At 34.5% G+C, this 16,262-nt stretch overlaps 1 protein-coding gene across 2 annotated transcripts in view; it reads left to right on the forward strand.

Moving 5' to 3' along the window:
- Window positions 1-9,359: 9,359 nt before the first annotated feature.
- Window positions 9,360-16,262, forward strand: part of PTPRQ (protein tyrosine phosphatase receptor type Q) — a 191,777-nt gene continuing 184,874 nt past the window's right edge. For both annotated transcript variants that reach the window (XM_058673398.1, XM_058673397.1), the window contains exons 1-4: window positions 9,360-9,410; window positions 9,742-9,853; window positions 10,488-10,714; window positions 12,464-12,533. In XM_058673398.1, the coding sequence (XP_058529381.1) occupies window positions 9,360-9,410; window positions 9,742-9,853; window positions 10,488-10,714; window positions 12,464-12,533 (460 nt within the window). The remainder of the gene's footprint in view (window positions 9,411-9,741; window positions 9,854-10,487; window positions 10,715-12,463; window positions 12,534-16,262) is intronic.

The following is a 16,262-nucleotide window of genomic DNA, read 5'->3' on the forward strand; positions in this document are numbered from 1 at the left end:
CATAATACCTAAAATCATGCTTGCCCTTCAGCAGCTATTCAATAAATATTTGATAAAAATAAAATTTTACGTAGTCTGTGTTCCCATGTATCTTTGAGGTGGCTATGAAGGGAGATGCCAATGTAAGCATAGTCATCAGAAAAGGATGGAACTTGAACTGAGCTTTTAATAACAGGCAGGATTCAGACTCACAGAAAAGATGAGAGGATATCCTACACCAGTAAGGTCAGAAAGTCAGGAGTTAGTATTCTATCACTGGGAAATGTCATGCGATGATACGGGTATGCTGAATAATAAATCATTAATGAAAATCCCATCCTGTCCAGCATAACTCAGTTCATTCCTATGTTCAATAGAGGTATTCTGTAAGAAAACATCAAACACAGTTAATGTTGATTATAAAATATCCATATGCTAACCCTTATCTGTCCTAATTCTATGTATCAATGCAAATGTCAAGTGGTTTCATTCTTGCACAGATGTAACTAAGGTTAAAACGTTATTTATTGCCAAATATGTTTGTGCACACACACTTACATACATAATGCAATGAATTCTTGCCTTCTTGCCTTATCAATAGGAATACATTTATTAAGTGAAACTAATCTCAGAGCAGCATGTTAATTTTTGATTCACATTATTATCCACAATATTTTATCACTATCAGTTACCTGAGTCTTTCTCAAGAAGTAAGATTATTTGTTAAATTTTTCATGAACCAGGCAACATTACCCTGTTTGCTGAGTGACATGCACTTGCATAATTGGAATCATTTTTCTCATCATTTAAATTTAATCATCCCAGGTCATCATGTTCCGCTTTGAAAGGAGGAAAATGAAAAGGTGTTTTTTGCTTTTTGAGTTTTTTAATGCATGTGTCATCCACATACTTTCTGGAGAAGTGAACTGTTAATTATATTTTTAAAATTTTACATATATAATTTTATCTTTAGATTATTATGGACAATTTCTTTTCCTTTTATCCTTCAGTCATGCTTTAGGAAGAATGTTGGTTTGTCTAAACTTAGCACCCCATTAAGATTATATTCCTCTGTTGCACGGTATTTTTTCCTCCCATCCTTTTCTTGCCAGAACTTCTCAGCATTCTGCTCACTTCTCCTATCTTCCCTTATGTCAGACAAGCGAGGTCACCGTCAGTGATACTTAATGAATCAGTAAAGCATGGACAAAGTTCTAGATCTTCCGATTGTCTTTCTTCAGTGACAAAAAACACAGCTCATAAGACAGTGATAAACTTACCTGTCTAGAAATAATGGATGTTTTTCAAAGTATGAGATTAATCTGTAAAATTAGTACTTATACATGATTTCCATTTTACAAAGTATGTTATAAGGAATAGAGATTATTGTAAGTACCATTAAATGAATAAAAATCTTCAAGGCGCTGGAGCCATACAGATCACTCTGCTTGAAATTTCTGAAGCTGATGATGGTTCTCACAGCTTTTAAAGACTCCTCACATGGCTGTAATAAAAATGGGCTGGCATAAGTCGGGATACTTACTGTTCATTCTTTGATCATAAAATACGAGAGTGTCTTTTCCATGTTTCTATTTGTGGAATTGGCCCACTTGTTTTTTTTTAATATCTATTTTATTTGTATTGCAAAATCAGATATACAGAGAGGAAGATCTTCCATCTGATGAGTCACTCCCCAAGTGAGCGCAATGGCTGGTGCTGCGCCGATCCGAAGCTGGGAACCAGGAACCTCTACTGGGTCTGCCACGCGGGTGCAGGGTCCCAAAGCTTTGGGATGTCCTCAACTGCTTTCCCAGGCCAGAAATAGGGAGTTGGATGGGAAGTGGAGCTGCCGGGATTAGAACCGGTGTTCATATGGGATCCCGGGGCGTTCAAGGCGAGGACTTTAGCCGCTAGGCCACGCCACGGGGCCCTGAATAGCTATTTTAAAGTGCATTTTTTATAAAGCATTTTTTTTCAGATGAAAATTTATGTGATTTTGGCCATAAGGAATTTGTAGTAATTGCATCCTTTTTAAACTTGATACAGCATCTATTTATTTTCACTTTTGGTATCACTTTTGTATGAAATGTGGATAGAAAAAGCTATTTAAGGTAATTGTTTATGACATAAAGCCAAGGTGAGCAATTTGACTTTGGGCATGGATTATGTTTCAAGTAAAGACAGCGGCAAAACTGGCACTTTTTGTAGAATGAAAAAGTGACTACAAGAAAGGAGATGTTATAAATAATATGATTTTATGATTCTGTTACACTTGTAAGTGTTCTAGCTCAGCACGATCATAGCTATTTTAGCGTGAAACCTTATAATTAAAGAACAAGATTTTCATGAGAATGATTCAGAGAACTCAAAAGTGTGTGAACTTTTGAAAAAGCATTGGTATTCAATCTATACTATGTAATTTTAAAAAATAATTCAAAGCTAATATGTGCATATAAGTTTGCGTATATCCAACAAGTATATCATGTGTTTAATATGCACATTTACATATATGTTATATAATTATGACATAGTTCATTTTTTTGAGCCAAGAATTGATAAGCAGAAAACTATCAGCTCTTTCTGGATTTTGTGAATTCATTGTAAATCAGCTTTGTAGTGCTGAGTCTGGTGGAGTAATAGTTTATTATCTGTAGTTCTTACGACAGTTTATGCGGTCTCAGTGAGAACTCCCTGATGAGAAGTCTTATTTCCTGCAGTAAGTGGATTAAAAATTGGAGCAGTGTAGAAAGGCTGAAAACTGATAGAACCAGAAAAATTGCATTTGGAAGTACATCTAACCTGGGTCCTTGTTTCTTCTCACTTATTTTTCATCTTTTAAAATATTTATTTTTATTACAAAGTCAGATATACAGAGAGAAGGAAAGAGAGAGAGGAAGATCTTCCGTCCTATGATTCACTCTGCAGGTGAAGCAATGGCCAGTACTGCACTGATCCGAAGCCAGAAGCCAGAAATGTCCTCCAGGTTTCCCACATGGGTGCAGGGTCCAAAGGCATTGGGCTATCCTCGACTGCTTTCCCAGGCCACAAGCGGGGAGCTGGATGGGAAGTGGAGCTACAATTACAACTGGCGCCCATATGGGATCCCAGCATGGTCAAGGCGAGGACTTTAACCGCTAGGCCACCACGCCAGGCCCTTACTTTTTCATCTTTATTCACTAGCTAGCTATCTGCTGGATAGATGCTAGTAAAAACGTGTTTGTCATAAATTGATGTTTAACAGCTCTAAGTATTCACAGGCCACAACTGCAGTATAGCAATGCCTTATTGGAAGTGATACATGATTGATTAAGGAAGATATTTTGGAACTAGGGAGGGTGTTGTCTTACGTTAAAACCCATATGCAATGTCCTGTTTTTCTCATTGTAGGACTGTTTCATGGTAGGATATTATAAATAAGTAAATTCAAAGATTATTATGTAAATACTTCAATCATAGTGTTTGTTTTTAGATAAGCACTATAATTGTTTTTACCTACATTTGTGGAATTTTCACGTATATAATTTTCTTTTTGGAAAGAGCTGTCTAGTTTATGTAGCTTAACTTTATAGGGATGGATAAGCTATCTTTTCGAGTTTAATGTGGAATCCAACAGAGTTAGCTTTACATATTGCAAGATTCATGTCAAACAGAACATTTTCAAAGGTATATCTTATTTGGGGGATGATGGCTAAGCACACAGTTTCCGATCTGAGTCCTGGTGGAATATATCACATTGCAGTACACGGAGTAAGAGGCTGTGTTGAAGGATCTGACAAATTTATCTAGGTTATTGCAAATCTGCAATTCTTTTTGATATTTTCAAAAAATTCACATGTATTGCATATTTTATTATTCAAGGTAAAACTTTAAGGCTTTTTTTGAAATTTGAGAACTTACAGCTTATAAAATATTTTTAAAATAAAGATACTCATTCTCCAGGGATCCTCTGAAGATTGAGAGAACATGTGAAATTGTAAATTAGATGAAAGTGTTTGGCACATCGTGCTCAGTTAATGCAAGTAATACTATGCGTGGTTTTACATGGAATGAGATATCTGGTTAGTGGAAAAAGGTGGTAGAACTGAAAATCATCTGTTCTTAAAAATGTGCTGTCTTTGTTATCCTGTTGTGTGTTGTACACCTGAAAAACCATATACTTAAGATAATCAGAGCAGGAAGGAGTACACACAGACACTACACATAGCTAAGAATAATTCAGTAAGCAAATTGAAGAAAGTAAGTTTAAATTTAGTGTGGTGGCAAGGAGGAAAAGATGGGCATCCAGACATGAATTGAGAGGGTTGTCTGGGGGTTAGTAATGTCTGTAAAAGGATGAGAAATACTCTGACTAGAGTGTATATGAAAAGAAGAAATGGCCCATGTAAAAACAATGGAGTTGCCTGTGAAAACTGAATTTCTACAAAAGTTTAAGTAATTCAGTATTGAAAGATTTTGTTTTCAGTACGTAAAGAGCATGAAAATTCTATACCTCATTTCTTTGGGCATCAGGTTTTTTTTTAAAATTGTTATTGTATGTTTGTTTAGTTGTTTTTAAAATTTGCTTATTAGAAAGAGATCTTCTATCTGCTGGGTTACTCATCAAATGGCCACAGTGGCTGGGCTGGGGCTGGGCCTGTTTGAAGTCGGGCATCAGGAGTTTCATTCAAGTCTCCAATGGGGTGCAATAGCCCATGGACTTGAGCTGTCTTCTGCTCCTTTGACAAGCACGGGCAGGGAACTGGAATGGAAATAGAGTAATTAGGAATTGACTGGTTATGGTTCCTGTGGGGTGCTGCTATTACAGACAGCGGCTTAACATATTTGGGGATTTGTTTGTGTGGAGTTCTGAGTAGTTATGAAAAAATAGATAGGGCTATGTATTTTTCTTAAAAAGTAGCAAACTAGACTATATAGAGATAGGTTAAATAGAAATGGAAGTTAATCATGGGTCTTCTTTAAGCACTTACTGTGATTTTGTTCAAGTGAGTGTGTTCAAGGCATCCATCTTTAAAATTTTTAATTAAAAATACCATTTACTTCAGAGGGGCTAGAGTAAGCATTAGAACTTCCGTGTACTGGTCACTGTCCAAATGCCTGCACTGGCCAGACCTGGGCCTGGGCTGAAAATACAGTCTGTCTCCCATGTGGGTGGCAGAAAGCTGGAAGTTGACAAATATGTTGACATGATATGGGGTATAGTGTAGTGAAGTCTCTTAAACTGACTTTGGAGATTGCCTCAAAGAATAATTTTAGACTTGAAGGGAAAATTATCAATTATTCTATCTAGTCCTTGAGTTCTTTCTAATGTGTTATCTCATCCACTCAAGATTTTTGTATCTACTGCTGTTTCTAAGTTACTTTATAAAAATTAGAGAGTACATGGTTCTCATAGTAGCAAAATTGGGTTAAAATTCTAGCTCCACCATTTATCTGTTAGCTCATATTTTGGTGAAGTTAACTCAATACCTTGTTTCTTGGCTCTCTCATAGTAGAAAGTGTTTATTTCATGAAATTGGTGCAAATGGTATATAAAATAATGTCTAACACATTACATCATGTGTTGAAAACTTAGAGTTAGGTACTTATTTTCTAAATCTTAACTATCTCATTGCCACTAACAGCACATATTACACTCATGCTGTGATTAATGTTATGGAAAAATTAATACAATATTCAAAGATTATCGTAGTTTTGGTATGTAGAAAATATAACTAAAATTCAAAATAACAATAAAATGTTTGAAATTTTATTTAAAAACTTCTGTTTTTGTAGTCTTGTTTTTGTGAGACAGTTGTAAGTCTGTGTGACTCTGGATATTCTGAAGTTTGTCATATGTTAGTCTCCATTGCATATGCCTTTTAAAGAGTCAGAATTTGCCAAAAAACGGCATAAATGTGCTCTTGAAGTAGAAATCTCCTCTTGTGCTATTTTTCAAAAGTTCATGTGCCAGAATTTGTACTAAGTACTTAATTTATTTTAAGCATTTTAAACAATTTTGAGCTATGTTCTTTTATAGACATTAACCATGGCATGGCATTTCTTGAACTTCTCAGCTATTAAAAGGGTGGTTTTGAAATCAGTTTATGATGCTGTGGGATAAATTAAAACATGCTTGTTACAGTCCAGTACAGAAGTTTTCAAAAAGTTGATAGAAAATGTTATCTTGTAACTCCATTTTTTCCTTGAATGCTTTAAGGTATCTTCATATGTGGTAGTTACCAACATGAGATTTTTGAGGGTTGAAATGAAACTAGTCCAAATTTAGATGAGAACAATAATAAATATGAAATGCACGTGGGATTTGAAGACTTAGTATGAAATAATTAATGTAACTCTCCCATTAATAATGTAATGTTATAAGTAATATGTTTTGTTAGGTTAAGTAAATTACATTATTAAAATTAATTTTATATTTTTCTCTACTTTCTAAGTGTGACTAGTAGAAAAGGTTGAATTATATGTGTGACATACATGGTAGGTTTATCAGATGTTATTATTTGAGTTGTGAAACACATTAGCCTATTAAGCCCCTGAGATATGGCTTATAATGTTCTGCTTTAAAATGGATTTACTTTATAAAATTCTTTGAACACAGAATATTTATGAAACTAATGATGGGGTGCTGGGAATTAATTTTGGGGAAGTTAAATTAATATGTTAACATTCAAGGTTAAATATTAAATTAACATGTAAGCAAGCCATGAATTTCTTTTACTAATATAAATTTAGTGTGATGTGTTTTCTTCTTGTAGAATTATAAATATTTCCCCTTCATAGTTTAATTTCTGTTGGTTAGCAACACATAAGTTGAGATTAGTTATTTTTCCTTTCCATTTCATGCCTTTCGAAAAACTGGATTATATGGAGTGAAATGACACATGCATCATGGAGTCTCCTTTCAGGTAACTGAGTCTTCCTTTTTCTCCCTGAGAAGATGTTTTTTTTCCAGATATGTTAAGAGTTACTCCATTCCCCTATTCCCTTCCTGACAGCAAGCCTCTTTTACCTCTTCCCAGACTACAGCATCCTACTAATTGGTCGCCCACTGCCATTTCTGCTTTCTTCTCTGTCTCTCTCTCTCCAACCCTTACAGTATTCCTGATTAATGTTAGGGGGGGAAATGGCCACATTTATTTCCTGTTTAATGTTCCACATGGCTTCCCTCTGTACTGTAAAAAACATCTAAAACTTTAATATAGCTTAGGTCATCATAGGCTGTTTCTCTTTCTTAGTTGAACCTGGAAACTCCGTGTGGTTTCCCAGTTATTCCATTTTCCTTTTATTTTTACAAATTCCATGTAAGCTTCCAGGCTTCCAATCATGGTCAGATTGACCAGTTTCCACACAAGTGAACCATTGCTTCTGTTGATGAGACACACCTCATTTCTTGCCTAGGGTTTTTTTGGTGTGTTATTTTAAATCATAGTCTTGAAACCACATCATGTATCACCACCATCCTGAATGTCTGGTCGTTCACTTCTCACATCCTCTTTCCTGCAAAATCTCACCCCAGGTATCTTAGTTCCTTGACATCCTTGACATATTTTTAGCTCATGAAGAATTGGATACTTTCTGGGAACCCTGAAGAAATATTTTTTCTCGCATAAGGTAGTTCAAATGATCAGTCATGGTTGGTTTTTCCATTTTAATGTGGCCTGGCAAGGAGTCAGTTTAGCTCTGAGTGTAGAATTATCCAGAAAAAAAGGCCAGCAGCTATATGTGATAAAGAAATTCTACTTATCAAGAATTAGGTATTCTTCTGATCTTTCAACTTGAATTTATAATACACTGGGAGAGTTTGGAAAACTGCAGGGTTTGCTACAGAAGCAATTGGGAATGGTGCCGAAACATGGCTGGCTGTTTGAGAACATTGAGGTGGACAAAAATCGATAGATAACACATTCAGGTACTGGGCAGAAGCTTCTATCATTGCCATTAGAGAAGTCTTTCAAAGGATATAAATAAAACTCTTATAAGAATGCCCCTCCCCAGATAATAAGAACGGTGGTATATATTAAGTGTTTGTTTTTATGTAGTTTGACCTTTCTGTTTAGTTAGGAAATGCACCTTTTCTATTTTTATAATATCAACATGTAATTTGCATAAATATCTGCCAGTATTCAGTCATCTCTGGTGGTGGTGGTGGTGTGTTAAATGACAAATTGAATTCCCAGACTAATTCCCAAATTCTTTCTTTTAGAACTAGTTGCAGAGTGGTTCTTTATCAGGGTTGATTTTACAGGCTTGGTTTTATAATCTCTCTCCCTCCCCCTGTATTGTTTGTCTGGAATCTGCTAAAGATAAGACAGCCAGCAAACCTGACTCATTGGCAAAAATAATTAGAGCTTTCTGTGGAGTATTTCCTCCCAGGAAGCATAGGCAGTGTATACACAGAGCAGAGATGGGAAGGCAAAGGCAGGGAGACCCAGCAACATGCCTAGGACAGGAGACTCCTGTGTAAGAACTTCATTTAAATTCCAATAGGAAAACAAAAATCTTACACATTAAAAATATGCTTAAAACCTTTCATCAGATACTTTGTTTTAAAGTGTTTCAAGTAAAACATGAAGTTTCAAAAAACAATTTGGTCAATCTGATCATAGCAGGCAAATATACTGCTAACAGATATATAAATTAGTGTATCAATTCTGGTATTTAAGTCAGGTACACATCTCTAACACCCTCTAGACTGACTGCTTTCTAACAGTGTGATTACTTAAAACCCTGACCTTTACAGGATTGATTTCTGTTTTGCCTTTGAAACTTTAGATTAACTCTATTTTAAACCTCTTTCTTCAATATCAGAACCAGGAAAAACTTGAGAAATGTAAAGCCTTCAACATTTCCACACATTTCTGTTCTCTGCACTGGAACCTGCTGTGTATCCACGGGCACAGGTATAGTGTGGATCTTGTTCCTGACACTGCCTTTGTTAGTATCAAAGATCTTGAAGGTGGAGAGTATCAGGTATAGTTTTTATGGCTGTAGTTAGCCAGGCTGCTTTTCTTTACATGTGGTCCTAGTAGGAAAGTTTCTCACAAAACTCATCCACTACAAAAACTCACTCTTTGGTGAGTTTTTAAAAAGCAGAAGATGAAGGCAAAAACATTGATGTCAAATTGATGAGTGTAAGTTACAACATTGGTAGACTGTTACCTTAGCAACATCTATGCTTGTTTTTTTTCAAGTGTACGCTGAACCTACAGCCAGCCATCCAAGAGTTCATGAATAGTTTAACAAAGAAAGGGCAGAGCTATTGAGTAATCCAGGCTCATTAATTGTGCACTCGCCAGGAGGATCTGTCTTTAAATCATTAATGCAGGCAACATTTCTCTCTAGAGCCATCAATGTGATTCGACTGCCTGAAAAATGTAATAATGATGGATTTTCTTATTTTTCTTTTGCTTTTTGTTGGAACTACAGAGACACAGGTATTTAATATATATTCTTAAAGGCAAGGGCTGTGTGGTGGGCTATAGGTTTCTGAAGGCTCTTAAACAGTTGCTTCTGTGACAGTAAGCCAGGATAGGTGGAAATAGTGATTTATGTTTTGATAACATAGTATGTTTTCTGAGTTTTTATTTAATTTTCTAAGATTTTATAAATATTCTTATAATAGCTTTATAATTCAAATATGAAACTTAGAATTTGAAACTGTCATATTTAAAGTGTTACTGAATTTTGTTATAGTGGCAAATGTGGCATTTTATTTTTCTGATTTCCAGAAAAAGTTTTAATAGTTATTTGTTTTTGGTGTCTTAGGTCGATGTTTCCAGTGTTGTTCCTGGTACCAGGTATGACATAACCATTTCTTCAATTTCTGCTACAACGCACAGCTCACCTGTTGGTAGAACAGTGACAACAAATGTAACAAGTGAGTATATATTTAAAATTGCTTTCATTCTCTGAAGCATTTGGTACCAGAATAATACTGTTTATGTCAAGGCAATATGTGTGTGCTATGCGTGAAAACAGTTTGGAACAATTACAGCACAATGGAAACTTAAGAAAGTGATCTGTTTAGAACCTATCTTTTGCAGGTAGCTTAGTTCCTTTACTTTCAGACATCAAAGACAGTTACTCTCTGCTTGTTTGTGAAATGGATCACAGTGTTAACGGTGAAGTGTAAATAACACAGAGTCAGGAAAATAAGCTCAGTACACTTGCTCTGGACATTTTCTTGCTTTCTCAGTTTTGTATATTTGCTTTGCATCAAGTAACTTTCTTCCAAGCATGATTTGGCATCAAAAGAATGTTTTGGTTGTAGCATTTAGTAGCATTCCATTTTTTACATTCTTAGAAAAGAATGTTTTTGGTATTCCCCAAAGCATTTAAAAATTTTTTTTTAATTTTGATTGCAGAGCTCTCAGGAGTATAAACCAACATTAGTGTTTAGAAACCTCAAAGGCTTGCATGTGTGAATACTTTTTTTTTACATGTTTTTGTGAAGTTGCCATAATTCTTTGACCTTTTAAAAAAAAGCGTTATTTTTTTCTTCAACAAAACAGAACCAGGGCCTCCCGTCTTCCTCGCAGGAGAAAGAGTTGGATCTGCTGGGATTCTTCTTTCTTGGAATACCCCACCAAATCCAAATGGAAGGATCCTATCTTATATTGTTAAATACAAGGAAGTGTGCCCCTGGATGCAAACAGCGTACACACAAGTGAGGACCAAGCCAGACAGTCTGGAAGTTCTTCTGACTAATCTTCATCCTGGGACAACATATGAAATCAAGGTAATGCTTTTGTAAATGCTAGAAATTAAAATATTTCATCCAAGTTAAAAGTGAATGAGATTTTCTCCTCAAAGTTTTGCAGCTGACAAGAAGTAAATAAATGATATGAGTGGTGATCTCAGTCCTTGCCTGTAGTTTTAATTTCACTCAAATCTTTTGTCATTTCATATAGAGAATATTACTGGGTTGTCAGTACATCCACATTTACATATATATGTAAATGTGTTATCTAATTTTTAAAACTTTGGTGACTGTTAGAAAATAAATCCATTTTAGACTAAATAAGTGAAAAAACTTTTAAACTGTAGTAAATTAGACCACATGAAAATGCTTACAATGAAAGGATATGACATTTTTAAGGAATGAAGAATGCTGATATCTTGGGGTTTCTTCTTGTTTTCAACATAGTATCAATGTATCCTTTGAGTTTTCAAAAATAATTGAGTGTAGGGAAGCAAATGTAAGTGTGTGATCATATATAACTGAGATCTTCCTGGAAGATAAAAATGATGGGAAAGAGATTGCTGGAAGTATGCCAAATTACAGAATTGGTGAAAATTGGAGAGCATGTAAAACAGTAGGATTCCTCAATGGTTAAAGAAGGCAAGCAAAAGAACCCATTTTACAGATACAAAAGTCAAAAGCAAAGGTTTATGGTGTGTATTTTGTGCAGAAACATAGGCTAAAGAATAGGCAAACTTTTTTGAACTAACATTTGAAAATTACATAATACAGATACTTTCTATCAGATATACACATATAAACTTGATTTATATGTTGAAGCACAGACTTAGGGATAATAAATAAATATTAAGGCTTACAATGATGTAAGAAACTGCTGCTGCTAAGATGGTGTAGCCCACCCAGCTTGGCTTAGGTCTATTTTAATGGAGTTTGAATTTTTAGCTCCTTGAAAATTTTCTGTTAGATTTATTGGGATGCCCCTGTCCTCTGTTTCAACTCACACTTTATAAATCATCGTGATAACATTTACTTTGTTCAGAGGAATGGTAGCCATTTCAGAAATTTGATATCTATATAATTAGTATTATGATGGGAGAAATCCCATTAAGTATTTTAAAAATGTTACTGTGTTTAGTCTCTGAACAATTCAGTGATGTAGATACAATATTTTTCCATTTAAAGACAAGGACGTTTTGACTTAGAACATTTAAAGTAAATGGTCCTAAGTTACCTACCTGGGCATTGTTAGAGCTACAATTAAAATAGTGTTGTTTGATTGTAGTCATGGAATTTCAACAACTTAAGAGTCTTATTCTCGTTTATGGTAATTTTTGCCTTCGATAGTATGCTTGAGTATATTATTAGAGTCAACAATAATTTTATAACTTTTAATACTTAAATGTTTGCATCATTTAGTTTGTATGTTTTAAAGAATTATTTCCCCTATTAGAGTGTAAATTCCTTGGAAATAATCTTAGTCTTGTATGTAGTGGACATATGCATTAAAGTTAGACTTTGGAGAAATGCAGAACTTCAACTGAATTATTTTTCAGTGATTTGCTACTGTGACCTTGGGGAAGTTATTTAAACTTTCAATTTTTCTCATCTATGAAATGTTACCAGTAATATTTCATATTTTGATATTATGGATGGCTACAGACTTGCCTTCTACTTTGTGAATATTATGTTTGAAATGAAAGTATTTTGGCACTGTACCATAGACAAAGCAAAATTTTTCTATTTGTTATACAACGAACATAAGGTAATCTTTTTGATCTATTTTAGGTTGCTGCTGAAAACAGTGCTGGCATAGGAGTGTTTAGTGACCCATTTCTCTTCCAAACTGCTGAAAGTGGTAATTTTTCTAAATCATTTGTTCAAAATAAACTTGTTTTTTTTTTTTGCCATTTAAAATAAAAGGGGCTGCAAGCAAAACCAGACCCCAGAATGCATAACATCCTCAACAACATGAGTATTCTTTGATGGTTAATTTATTTATTCATTAAAATGAATTTATTACTCTTGACTGTAAAACTGTGTTTCTTAGAGCACCTTGGAAAATCAAGAATAAATGTGATGCCAATTATCCATGGTCCTGTTATATAAAAGTCTTGTTCTCATTTGGTAATCCTGGCTGGTTTCTCCATTTTGCACTCTGTGCCCTGAATGCATGTCCTTGTGGCTCTGTGTTCCTAAGGATAGATTTGTGTGTACAAGATGATGCTTTTACCTACTGCCATCGAATTGTAAGCTTTTTCATGGCACTGGACTTTTGGAAGTGTGTGTTTTAATGCTTATGTTTTTCCGTAACAAGCAGGCTAATATTATCAAACCATCTAAGATGCCAACATTCTTTGAATATCTAAGAGGAGAAATCTTAATGTCTTGCTTGACTCTCATGAAACACTCCCAGCCTCATTGACTAATTCTGCTGATACTATCCACAGAATTTATCCTGGTGCTCACTCCTTTTCCTACTCCCCTGTTCATTCTCGCCTGGCTCCCTGTTTGTACTTGCTTGGGTATAGTCTACTGTCACCACATCATCTTCTGAAACCTGACTAGACTGTGCTAACTCTCTCTTCCTGACTTGGCTGCAATCTCAATCAGAATAAAATTCAAATCCTTCCCATGTCCTAGATATCCTTGCCCCTCTCTGAAGTCATCTTTCCCCATCTCCCCTCCATCTGCTCCAATTTTGCATCTGAACACATTCATCTTTGCTGTTCCTTCTCTTTAATGCTCTGTCACTAAACATCCTTAGGGTTCTCTCCCAAGGCTAATTCATATCTCACATGCCATTTTTCCTGACTGTACTGTCCAAAATAGCTCTGCCTCTATCTGTTCAACTCTATTTCCAATAAATGTTCTTCATTGAACCAGCTTGACATATTACACGCTGAATGGATTATTTATTATGTAGATCAGCCCTGTAAGGCAAATTCAATGATTAACAAAAGTTGTTATTAAATAAAGGATCCTTTTATTTGCTTACTAATTCTACTATTTATTTATGACTGTAAAAATAAACAAAAATGATTAAATAATGGCAACTCCATTTGGCAATACATACTTTCACTAGCACATATTTTAGTGGGGTAATATAAATAAATGAGCATACAGTATGCCACATGGATAATTACTATTAAAGCATTTTTTGCAATGTTGTACAATTACAGGTGATTGATATAATTAAAAGAATCCTCGTGTAGATCACTCTACATGAATCGATTGAGAACTCTGTGTATTTAGAGAGTCCAATAGCCAATGTAAAATAAAGTGTGCAATGAGTTTTAAGGTCCATTTTCTACCTGAGACCCTGCTTAGAGAAGTATATAAAAAAATGCTCCATTTCATCAGAGGAATTAAAAGAAAATGCTGTTTGTGAGTGTTGGAATTTATTTTAAATGAGAAATGAATGCTTCTGCAAGTCTAGTTTGGGCTTGTTTATTTCAAGCCATTATTTTCGGATCATGCTTTTAAATTATTTATTTGCAAGGTAGATTAAGAGGGAGAAACCTATATACACAGAGAGAAAGAGATCTTTAATCATGTGGCACACAGTCCACATGATTAGTCCACATGGCAGCAAGGCCATGACAGGCCAACCTTGGGGGCCAGGAGGTCTGTCTGTCCAGGTCTTCCTCGTGGGTGGCAGGGGTTGAAGTACGTGGTACCATTATCCACACCTTCCCAGGCACAGCAGCAGCATGTATGTGGAAAGTGGAGCTGCTGGGAAAAAATATGCAATAAGAAATACTGGTCACTAGTTTCAGATTATTTACACCACGAAGAGGCAAGTGAAAAATTCTTGTCTTGAAGCTATATTTGTAGTAGGAAAAAAAATGCCTTTTTAGCTTTATGAAAAATGTGAAGATTTTTGAATGTCACAGCTAATAGCTTTTTGGTTTTGTTTTGGACAGTAATCTTGATATGCCATCTGACAAAGCATGAGACTTGCAGATTATAATTGCAATTTGACAATGCTTTGAACTATGTATATTGTATATTTTTGATAGCTGAGATGAATTTACAACTTGTTGGAGAATCTAGAGAAATCCAAGGCTATGGTGGAAAATACTGAAATGGAAAAAATATTTTGAACTTGTGTTTTTGAAGCCGTTTGTATACCTCATGTTCTATCTTCCCCGTTTTGTAGGGGTAAATATAAATATGTTTAATCAGATCACTCATCCCAAATTTTCCACAAAGAGCCCCTTTAGTTGGTGCCTCACAATCCCAAATGTAAAGAATTGTTTGCAGCTATTGTTAAATACATAGTAATGTGTTTTGCTAGAAATAATAATTTCAAAAAATTCCAAAGACAAGTACAGAAGTTGACCAATGATACTTTACTGAATAAATATTTTTCTATTCACAAGCACAAAAAGCATTACTTTAGGGTGAATGTATAATTTATTGTAGCTTTAAAAACAGTACCTTCATACTTTAACCTTGATGTCAACCAGAAATGCAGAGAAATAATTTTGGAGGCTTATGGTAGATTTATAATTCTCTAGATGTCTAAGAAAATGCATACCTTGTTCAGCATACACTTGAAATGTCTAAGATACTCATACTATTTTTTATATTTGTGTGTCTACCATCTAGACATGATCTCAAAACGTGCGTTAAATCAACTGCCTAAAAGGTGAAATGTGCTTATGCACAGAACTTCCTTAGTAATTAAACATTAAATATTAGTTGGATTAAGATGATTAAAATTACACACAAAAAATCAAAAGCTAATGGGACACTGCTAAAAGTTACAATATTCCAATAGGGAAAGTTCTGCTAAATACAGCAAAGGCTAGAAGAATCACAAAGGAAAGATATCTACATATCATTGAGAAATAAAATTTAAAAACTTAAGATTGTTTACAGCAAGTACTGTCGATTTTGTAGATTTAGCTAAATCTACTTTTCATTGTCTATTTTTTGGAAACGTTACTTGTGAACTTAAGATCTTATTACTGTGTAAGTTTCAAATTTCTTTACATTTTTTAGTTCGCAATGTTGCTAAGGCTTGTGTGAAAATACAGCATCTTCTATGTAATTATTGACACAAATCTTTAAAGCATACTATAAATTTCACATGAAAGTGGCTCAGCATGTTTATTCTATATTCTCAAGAATTTTAATTATCTACTTTTTCAATTTTGCAAATCTTACTATAAAATTAATAGATGGACATTTCCTTCATTCTAATTTCTTGTTGTCTTTGAGTAAAGTAGCATTCAGGCTATTACTGCTATAGGTATTTAGTAACTGATGACAGAACATGAAGTTAAGAAAGTGGATTTTTAGAATGTATAAAATTCAGAATTTAATAATCACAGCCTACTATATGGGTATACAGTTGATATTAGACACTAGATATTCGTAAACATTCTAGAAATGTGCTTTTTCATACAGATTGCTGAATAATTATTTCACTTTGGCACTTTTCTGAATATCTAAGGAGCCTTCATAATCCCAATGTGTTTAAAGAAGTATAATTTATACTTTTATATATGTTCACAAACTTGATTAGATGTTTTTCTGTACTAACTGGAAATGCTTACCAATGTATGCAATTACCCAG

The sequence above is a fragment of the Ochotona princeps genome, chromosome 15 (assembly GCF_030435755.1).
Source record: "Ochotona princeps isolate mOchPri1 chromosome 15, mOchPri1.hap1, whole genome shotgun sequence".
Taxonomy (NCBI): Eukaryota; Metazoa; Chordata; class Mammalia; order Lagomorpha; family Ochotonidae; genus Ochotona; species Ochotona princeps.